Source organism: Miscanthus floridulus, chromosome 18, assembly GCF_019320115.1.
Source record: "Miscanthus floridulus cultivar M001 chromosome 18, ASM1932011v1, whole genome shotgun sequence".
NCBI lineage: Eukaryota > Viridiplantae > Streptophyta > Magnoliopsida > Poales > Poaceae > Miscanthus > Miscanthus floridulus.
The window spans coordinates 3165599-3176009 of NC_089597.1; the positions used below are offsets into that span (position 1 = coordinate 3165599).

The 10411-nt window shown below is 52.7% G+C and overlaps 1 protein-coding gene across 1 annotated transcript; it reads right to left on the reverse strand.

The window, feature by feature from the left end:
• Positions 1-7802: 7802 nt before the first annotated feature.
• LOC136523108 (ethylene-responsive transcription factor ERF003-like) lies at positions 7803-8756 on the reverse strand. The gene is made up of 2 exons (XM_066516887.1): positions 8588-8756; positions 7803-8491 (listed from the first exon to the last, which is right to left on the reverse strand). Exons 1-2 carry the CDS (start codon positions 8668-8670, stop codon positions 8044-8046), a joined length of 531 nt encoding a protein of 176 aa, XP_066372984.1. The 5' UTR covers positions 8671-8756; the 3' UTR covers positions 7803-8043.
• Positions 8757-10411: the final 1655 nt, after the last annotated feature.

The following is a 10411-nucleotide window of genomic DNA, read 5'->3' on the forward strand; positions in this document are numbered from 1 at the left end:
CTCTGACTAGGCAATGTTCGGCTCGGTTGGAGGCGGGGCGATGTCCGCTTCCAACCTAGGCTCCACGCCATCCACAGGCTAGGTGACGTCCTCCTGACGCGTGCCTGTGGCCATGTCCGCATAATGGGCATCCATCACCCACTGCACGGAGACTTGCTCTGCCACTAACTTTATGTGTGGCAGCAAGCTCTCCCTATGCGATTGGATGTCCTTCGTGCTCTAGCCGTCGGCATACCCACTGCAGATGGTGGTAAAGTCTAGGTTCGGGTGGTACATCGCCACCAAAGTCAATACCCTTGACGTCCCATAGAACAACCCCTTGGTGATGAGGGCCCAAACCTCATCCGGAACCTCTGCTAGCCGGATGGCGGGCGCACTAGTACTTGGCACTGACCTAAAGACCTCCGAGACGACAAGCTGGGCAACATTGCGTATCTGGTCAAGTTCCCCCTCAAGAGCACGTTGCTATTCAAGGGACTTGGCCAGCGCCTCCGCATTCTGGCCAATCATCGCTTTGGCCGTCTCTAGGTCCAGCTCCAATGACTCCACCTTTCCACAAAGCTCTGGAAAAAGAATGACAAGCTTAGAATCAAGCTAAAGGAAGAAACCAACACGCTGAAAAATAGAAAAGGTACATATCAAGGCGAGCATTCTCGAGGATGGAGAGTCCCTCCACCTGCCGAGTCACCTACTCATGCAACAGGGTGTTTGCCTCCTCCGTCCCCATCACCTAGCCTCGAAGCGCGAGCACTTCCTGGTCAGCCTCTGACCGGGCCTTTCGCTCCAACTCCAAGGCCTTTCGCTCCGACTCCAGGGCCTCCCGCTTTGTGTCTAGGGTCTTTAGGGCTCTTTGGAGTGCCGCCTTGGTGTCCACCAGGGACTTCTATAGCACCGCCTTGGTCTTCGCCTGCCGGGCCTTCGCCGCCTCAAGCCCCCGCTCAGCGGCAGTCACCCGTTCTGCCGCAAGCACTTCCACTGCCCGCACCTCGGTCACCTCCGCCGCCCAGTCCTAGGACTCACAGTGGGCAAACTCTAGCTAGCACTCAAACTTGTCCATCCTGGCATGCTCCATCCGAAGGAAATGGGACTTGTGGCTCGACATCTCCTTTAGACCCTATAAAAACAAGAAGCAAGCATGCTGAGGCAACCAACGAAAGACCAAGGGGTCAAGGACAAGAGTGGGAAACTCATCGCCACGACACGACGTAGGTCGACCTTGACCAACTACAGGATGGACTCAACCCGCTCCTAGGCCTCCTCAAGTTTCACCAACAACTTGGCGAGATTGGACTCCATGGCGAATCCTCTCCCCCAAGGATGTCCCAGAGCTGACACTCCTATGAATCCCGAAGGATGAACCGAACCTTCATCGAGTCCTTAAGGCGCAGCCACACCAGGTCAGTCTCCTCTGGCCTAATGGAGGGCCCAGCCTCCGACCGGACCACCACCAGCTCCTGCGATGGCATCGGCAGCTCCACCTCATCACCTATTTTGTCGTTAGAGGAGATCTCCACCACCTTGGTTTCATGGGCCACCGGTAGGCATTTCGACTCGGTCCTAGCCACATCTCCCCCCGACACCTCTAGCTTTGACTTAGCCCCGATGACGTGCGGGTGCAAGCCCGCTCCTCTGACAGCCTAGCCTATCCTGCCACGCCCATGGTAGCCGGGGATGAGGCCGGTGACACCTTAGAAGGGCGCGGTGACCGCTTCTGCTTCGCCTCTCGTTCATCGACGACATCTACACTCGTAGCATGCTTCCTCAGTGTAGGAACATCACTGTGCCTCTCTACCCCCTACTCGCCGCTAGAGGACATGGTCGTAGGATCGCAACGCTCTGCTAAGGTCACAACGACTTCCTGGCTTTCCTCCTCCTCAGAGAAGATCATGTCATCCCCCACCTCTATGGAGTCCTTTGACTCGAGCTCTGACTCAACATCGCTCCTATTTGCCTTGGCCCACACACATCAGGCTATCTCCTTCTCCTTCTCATGCTTCTGCCGAGCCTCCTCGGCTTTCTTCTTCTTGGTATCGGCCACCTCCTTCTGGGCGTCCTGCCGAGTTGTGCCCTCCAGCCCCTTCGGAAGGTGCGACCAGGACTTGCAAACTCCAAGTCCCTATGAAATAGGCGACTCAATCAAAAAATAGTAAACAAAAGGGGAAAAGGACACAGAGTAAAAAGAGGAGAGTATACTAGTTTGGACACCACCATGGAGTTGAGAGGTCTAGGCTTTCCATCATGTGTCTCTCTAGGCCTCAGCTGCAGCACCCGGTCAAGATGACTCTAGACCTCGTTGTTCGATAGCTCCTCTAGCAACGCACGATCAGGGTCCGTTGGACTACTGTACTTCCACATCGGTCATGTCCTCTCCGCCAGCGAAGCGACCCAATGGTAGAAGAGGGTGTGGAACACCCACACCCCGTCAAGACCACGCTGCATGAGCTTCTAGAGCTCTGCTTCGATGATCTCCACCTTCTTCTACCGGCTAGCGGGGCCCCATGACCAGCTCTCCAGCTTCTCTGGCCTCCCACCGGTGAAAGGCGGGAACAGCGCCTCCATTGGGTTCCTAATATAGAACCGTTCCCCATGCCACCCCCGATTGGAATCATAGGGGATGTACATGGCTATGAGCCCACTGCGCTTGGCTTCTTCTGCAGTGCGAAGCCCCCCACTGGTGCGATCATGAGCGGCTTCCCCTCTGACAAAGCTTGCCTAGAGAATATCCACCGAAAGAGGTCTGCATGCGGCTCCATCCCAAGGAAGGCCTCGCATATGGTGACGAAGCCGGCAATATACAGCACCCCAGTTGAATTAAGGTGTTGTAGCTCTTGGCCCTACTCATTGAGGAGCCTATGTAGGAACCAGTGCATGGGGTATCCTAACCCACGCTCATGAAAGGCGAGGAAGGAAACAACCTCGCTAGCCTGAGGTTGCGAGAAATCCTCCCTTCCAGGAGCCCTCCAGTGCGTCACCTCCTTTGGTGGTAGAAACCCCTTCTGAGCGATGGCCTCCAGCACCGACTCCCTCACGATGGATGACCTCTAGCTCGATATTTTGCTCTAGGTTCACGAATGGATCTATGAGTTTTCTCCTCTCTCGCTCTCCCCTTTTTCTCTCCTAGGAACCATCGCGGCACTTAGACGCTCTTGGCAAGAAGGAAGAAAGAGAAGAGATGGTAGATGAGGAATAGGTGAAGGAAATGGGGTGAAAGCCCTCTCCCTTCTCCTACTTAAAAAGGGCACAACAGTTGGGAAAGACGCGGCGATCGGGGAAAGGTGATACGACGGGGGTGAAAAACCCTCTCCCTTCCGCCATTCAATGCGGATGGGATACAATGGGACGCACCCTGCTCGACAGAATGACACCAGGTCGGACAGGATGTGGCCTGGGTATGGCCTACCACTAACGCACGCCGGGGGCGAGAACCAAAGTGCCACCACACGTAGGCGGCCCTCGCCTTCTCAGGCGAGACTTGGAAAGGCCCAACCATAGGATCTCTGCCCAGGAGAGACCATCGGGCTTACTGAGTCGATCGAACGGCTTACGCAAACACCGAAAGACAGGTAAGGAGCATAGGGACGCCCCATGTGGGCCATGCCGACTCCATCACGAATGATGAGCGTAGATCCTGGTTGGATAATTCTGATTGGAGCTCCTCAAACCCAGTCACTCGAGTCATCAAGGTAACATTACCAACATCCACTATTTCTTTATATATAATCATTCATACATCTATACACGCATTCATTCATTCCATACATCCAAAGCATTGCATATGCAGTCAAATGCATCACAACACTCCGTGTTGCGTCACGAAGCGGCAGTTGCCTCATTCAACATGAGCAATGACCGACCGAGGTTCGAAGGCTGACCCATGAAGGGCTCGAGGCTGCCTCGAGTCAAACAGAGCTAGGGGAGGAAATGTAGATAAGCCCCGAGCAGCCCTCGCTCGGTCTGCCCCAAGGCAGATAGGGTCATCTCAACATTCTCGTTCGATCCTAAACCTCTGCCAAGCCCACAGAATCTCCATCTAGGGGAGGCCAACGGGCCACCTGGGTCGATCTCTGAAATGACCCAGGCATCTACCGGGTTATAGGTTAAGGAGCAGTGGAATTTCACATGAGGGCTATGCCAACCCCATCATGAATGATGGACCTAGATTCCACATGATCATACCTGTTAGCGAGCTCACCGAGCACATCACTCAAGCCCGAGCCATCGAGGCAAGCGACGTTACCTCAGCCCCTCTAGTTGCGAGAAACCACGGACAGGGTAACACACAAAACTCAACCGACTCCTATCAAGCCCATCAGGGCTCAGGGGCTCAAGACACCTAAAACTGCCTTGGCTGCGCCCGATGCTAGGATCTGCGAGCTCCATCTCGCCTGATCCCTAAACAACTGCCTCAGCCGCGCACGACGGGTCCGCGAGTCCACCTCGACTGATCCCTCAGCTGCGCCCGACGCTAGGATCCACGAGCTTCATCTTGCTCGATCCCTAAAGAACCACCTTGGCTGCACATGACACCTTAGTTGACGACTCTGTCTTGACCAAAATGCACGCACAAACGCCCACTGACAAAAAAAACCCAGGCGATCCAACCCGAATCGCCCAGGGGCTCGACTTGCGCGCACCCGCTGACAAAACAAAACTTTCCCCGCTGGCAACACGAAAAACCCCATAGACGATTCTATCCGAATCGCCCAGGAGCTCGAGGGCCGTCAAGACAAAAATCCCCTAAACGATTCTAACCGAATCACCCGAGGGCTTGAGGGCTCCTGTCGGGTTCATAAACCCAGGGTCCCTCATGGACCGGCTTCCCAGCAAAGGCTCGGACCAGCAGGCGACATTGCGAACGACACGCAACTCTTGGGTTGGCCCAAAAAACCTAAACGACAGGCTAGAAGGGCGATCCAAAACTCCAACCAGAAGGCCTGACCGAGGAGGAACGATGCCCGCTTCTGACTCTGGCCCGCCTCTCCAACCGAAAGAAGAACAATGCTCGCTTCTGACTCTAGCCCACCTTTGGACGGCCTCTCCGACCGAAAGGCCTGGCCAAAACACCACTCCTAACTCCATCTCGCTTCTCCGACCGGGAATGAGCCGAACCCCTGCTTATAGCTCCTCTCCGACTAGCGCAAACAGAGCCGACTGGGACCAACCGACCGGGGACACCCGCTCGGTAAGGACCAGGAAATGGACGAAGAAAGTAAGACAGGGCACTCAAGTACCATACCCTGTACACCTACCGGACAGTATCCTACGACCTTCCTGGCATGACAGAACCCAAGCAGTGTTGTAGGCACCGACATTTCCCCTACAGTGTTGTGGCACCATCAACTCCCATACCAGACAAACACGGTAAGGCTCTCCCCACGTGCCTCTAAGACATCAACAGTGTTGTGGGCGCCGACATTTACCGTACCAGGCAAGCATGGTAAAACTCCTTGCATGCCTCTGGGTATCAATAATATGGCAGGCACCGACATCTGCCATACCTGAAGAAGACAACACGACCTCCCATATACATCTGACATTAACAGTGTTATGAGCGCCTATAATCATCATGTACCCGATAGCGTGGGCAACAAGACTTAGTTCACTTGTAAGGCCATCCCCTTCATCTATAAAAGGGGATGAGCTCTCTTTCAATAGGGGGATCGATCAGTTCACTAACACACAACAACAGAACCACTAGGTTCAAACCTCGAGCACACGCTCAAACACATAGCACATAGCGGAGCTCCCGTCACTCTCGACCCTCCACACCAGAGTCCGACCGGACCTCTTGTACCCCTATCTTTCTTCCTTCCGTTTATAACCCCACAACAAACTTCGAGCACCTGGGCTCAGGAATAAAGTTACCGACCGACTCAAACCGAACATAGGACATGTTGCCTGAACTAGTATAAACCATGTGTCATTGAGTGCTAGGCCACCTCCGATCACAATGTACAGCAAAACTATAAATATTTACATGTTGGTCACTTTCTGCACCGACACTTATATTACATTCTTAGTGTAGCTAAGCTTTTTAGTGTAATTAGTTTTGAGAAATAGCTTGTGTCGGGTTTAGTGGCTAGTGAGGCTCTTTAGTTAGCCTTTGAGAGCCCACTAACTTAGTATAGTCACTTGGCAAATTGTGTGCTTAGTGATCATAGTCACTAGAATTGTGGTCGGTGGCTTGCTCTTTTAGTAGGCTAGCGCAACACTTACTTCGCCATTTAATTGTCTAACATATTTGCTAAGTGTTGTTGTAGAAATTTTCAATATGTTATTCACCCTCCCTCTAGCCATTAGGACATTTCAAACATCTCATTGCTGAGGTCACGCGTTGCGGCGAACACGACCTTCCTGGTGGGGAACTGCGGTAGCGGCAGCAAGATCGGGTTGGTGGTGGCGTGGCTTCCTGCCGTGGTGTCTTCAGCCGACCGCAGGAGATGATGTCCTAGCCGGCGGCGACCTTCTCCTGGTGGCGCGGTGCACGCCGTGGCCACGACGGGTGAGGCGGAGTGGGCGCGGCGGAAGATGGAACATGGCACGGCGGGGGACGCGGCACGGCGCGAGATGAGGGAGCTGCACGGCGCGGGCGGGAGCGAGCGGATGACACGGTGGCGAGTGGGGAAATTTCTACGGTCTAAGAAGCTGCGTCCGGACGAAGGGACGCCGGCATCTAAGCATTATCAAAACAGGAGCGATATTGGAGAAATGGTGGTAACATGGTGCTAGACTGCTAGTGGGCTGTTTGGCTTGACTGGTCTCTCTTGGTTCCGGTGTTACCTCCCACCTCACTTGAGAAATGTATCCACATGTATAAACTTAACCACATTTTTGTCTATCTGGTAGTAGGAGTAGAATAGAACTGCAGGAGTTACCGGTGGATACGGATCGTTCCTACAGTACTAGGTTATACTAACGGGTAACATGTAGCCCCGTTCGTGTGCTATTAAACTCGACTAATTCCTCTAACCTACTGCCCTGGCTCCTACTACAATAAGCATATCCGTCACTGTCACAGCCGCAAAAGGGCGCGGATTCTTTTGACAAACGCGGGCAGGCGCACAGCAGGCTGACGACGTCTCTTGCGTCACAAGTCTCAGGGCCAGAGACCGAGAGGCCGAGCGGCGAGCGGGCAGCAGCATGATTGGGCGAGGCGCATGTGGAGGCACATGCCATGATGAGGTGAATCCTCGCCTAGATACTACTACCACTCCATCAATCAGCAGCAGATCACGATCACAGTCCCCCCTTCTTCACCATTACTGGCATCGATGACGCACTATGCGCCTCAGATTGCTGCGAGCCTACGACTCGCATTACGGCACCGCCCCCTGCCGCTGCCATTGCCATGCCGCAGCACGCAGATGAATCCATCACATATGCAGAGGATGCGTGCAGCGGAACGCAGTGCAGTGCAGAGAGAGTTCAAGGATTCGTCAGGATTTGGGTGCCAGAGGAGCTCCTTTTAATTTGTCCTCGACGCCGAGATTCTGTCCACGGATCGATTTTAGAAGCTCCTTTTTCCTTGTTCGCAGTTAAGTTGGGCTGGTATCCAAAGTACCAAGGGCATACGTATCTCGTAGCAGAAAGCATGCATCGACTCTGACTCTGATGAAGCGTCCCATCCAAGACTTCTCAATCAAAACACGTCGCAAGAGAAGAGACTCCAAGCACCAGAATTTGTGGTCAATGCAGCGTTGTTATGTTCATCAGTTAAACATTGTTCAGTTTATTCGCCGCTCGCTGCTCGTGATGGCATGAAGCCGAATACCACTAAGTTCCAGCATTGGCAGTAGAAAAAATGGAGTCCAATCCAAGTTTTTTTTTATGCTCTGACCGTCTGACGATGCTACCGTATACACATCAGGATGCTCAACTCGCCTGACCAAAGTAACCTCGAGTTCCTCCTGGCATGGCTAATGATACTACTAAGTAACTCACTACACTCCCTAGCTGAGCTGACTGACGAAACCAAACAGAGAGATGAGACAGAGCAGAGGAGGCGGGGGCAGGGGACGGACGACGCGTCGTGTGCGTGTGAAACTAGTAGGAGATCTCCATGGAGAAGTTGGAGTCTAGCAGCTCCTCGATCATCTGGTCCACGTACTGCTCCTCAAGAAACCCGCCGCTACAGTTCCCCGCCGCCGCCGACGACGGCGAGGGGGCGATTCCCATGGCGGCATTGCCGGCAGGCATCGCCGCGATGCGCGGGAGCACGGCGGGCGCCGAGGCGGCGGCTGCAGCTGCGGCCGAGGCAGCGTCGGCCTTGCCGCGCGCCGCCTGCACGGACGCGAGATTGAAGCGGTGGAGCTTGGCGACGAGCGCGGGGGAGAGGAACGACGACGCGGCCTGCAGCTGCTGCCCGTCGCTGGCGGCGTCCTCGGGGAAGTTGGTGCGCACGCGCGGGCCGCACATGATGCGCGCCGCCTCGTCGTAGGCGCGCGCCGCGTCCTCAGCCGTCTCGAAGGTGCCCAGCCAGATCCTCGTCTTCCTGCACGCACGCACAGTGAATCCAACAATCACGACGCCGCCATGGTCAGTCCAGTCCAGCCAAGAAGCACGTGGCTGCAGGGTTACGCTTACGCACAGGAGAGGGTGGCGGATCTCGGAGACCCAGGATCCCCAGTGGCGTTGCCGCACGCCGCGGTACTGTTGCTGTGGCCGCGCCATTGGAGACGGTGGCGCCCTTGCTCGCTCGGATCGGAGGGGGCAACTGCTCTGGCTCTGGCCTCTGCAGTTGTGTGCGACAGGGAGCTGAGGAGTGAACCAAGCGGTTTGATGCGGCGAGCTCTGGGAGCCTTTAAATAGGGAAAGCTTCCAAGTGGGCCATAGTGATTCAAGTGCAGGGTGTTTGGCTGACTGTGGGCCCAGCATGGGTTGAGCATCCTTTACTTCTCTCTGTCTCCTGGGTCCCGGCCAGCCGCAAAGCAATGCCCAGCCCAGGGGAAAAGGTGTCCAGTGGGGGCACAGATTTTGGTAACAAGGGTGTTTAGATGCATGGACTAAACTTTAAGATGTGTTATATTGAATGTTACATGAAATATCACATGAGGTTTTCGGATAATAATAAAAAAATAAATTATAGAAGTTCTCAGTAATCCATAAGACGGATTTATTAAGCCCAAGTAATCCATCGTTAGCATATATTTACTGTAGCACCGCGCTTTCGAATATGGGCTAATTAGTCTTAAAAAATTGTCTTACAAACATTGCCTCAGATCAATTTGTATCATCATCAACTATGACCTTGGAGCATAAGAGATATTACAAAATAATACAACAGCAATGGTAAGAGGCAGTTCTTCCCACATTTAACAATTTAAAAGATGAGCTCAGATAATAGAGGAAAAGCCACCCATGTATGAACAGACAGTGGTTAACATATTGGCCTCAGATAACAGTTCTTCATCGGTTGACCTTGAGCTTGGAGCATAAGAAACACAGAAGGCAACACACAATAATGGTAACAAACAAACATGAAAACCAAATAGAATAAGACCAGAGTTTTAGTGCCTCACAAGCTCAAGGTCATCAGGTATTTGTAATCCAGTACACATGGCGGTTTAGTTATCATCATAGGCTTGACAAGAATATCAAAGCTGCAATCACCTCATTCTGTCATGGAACTAGAAACAACATAGGGCTTGATTGGTTGCCCGAAGCACTACAAGGAAGTATTTTAGGGCATAGACCCCAAGCTCCTTTCTCCGATAGGCAACATACCAAGACATGGCATTTTGAGCATCACAGACAGTTGTAGCAACGAGCAAGAACGAACCACAGGAGCACCAGCAACAGAAAACACTGCCCCACAGCCACAACAAATAACACCGGTTTGTTCCTGAGCACCTTTGGTGGAGGATTGATAAAAACTTTATCATCTTCATAACCCATGAACTCTAAGTATGATGCTTCTGCCTCTTCTTTGTTAGGGAAGCACTTATAGCTGTTGTTTTTAAAACTAGTTACCTGGGCATTGCATCTAGCCCAGGTTGCATATACCCTAGGAACTCTTCCATGGTACACAACATACCAAGCCATTTGCCCCTTTAAAAACACATAAAAGCAAGTATAAGATGTTGATAAGATGAGCGATAGTTCAATCGATTTGCCTTGGATTTAATTGCCTTTTTATTTGACCTTGAACTTGGAGCTTAAGAAACATAGACAACAGCAAACCTCAAATAGATAGTAGAAAACCAAGATCATGATAGTCATGAAACCATGTGAGGCATCCAGCCTAGCCATCAGATCATCAGAATTGTCCAGCTGTTGCTTGGGCATGGATGTCTCACATGGTTTGATTATAGCCATGAGAAGCAGAAACAGAAGATAGAAGAAACAATGCTCTAGTACCTCATAAGTCCAAGGTCAACAATGTGCTTAATTCATTACTCAAACTGGCACTGTT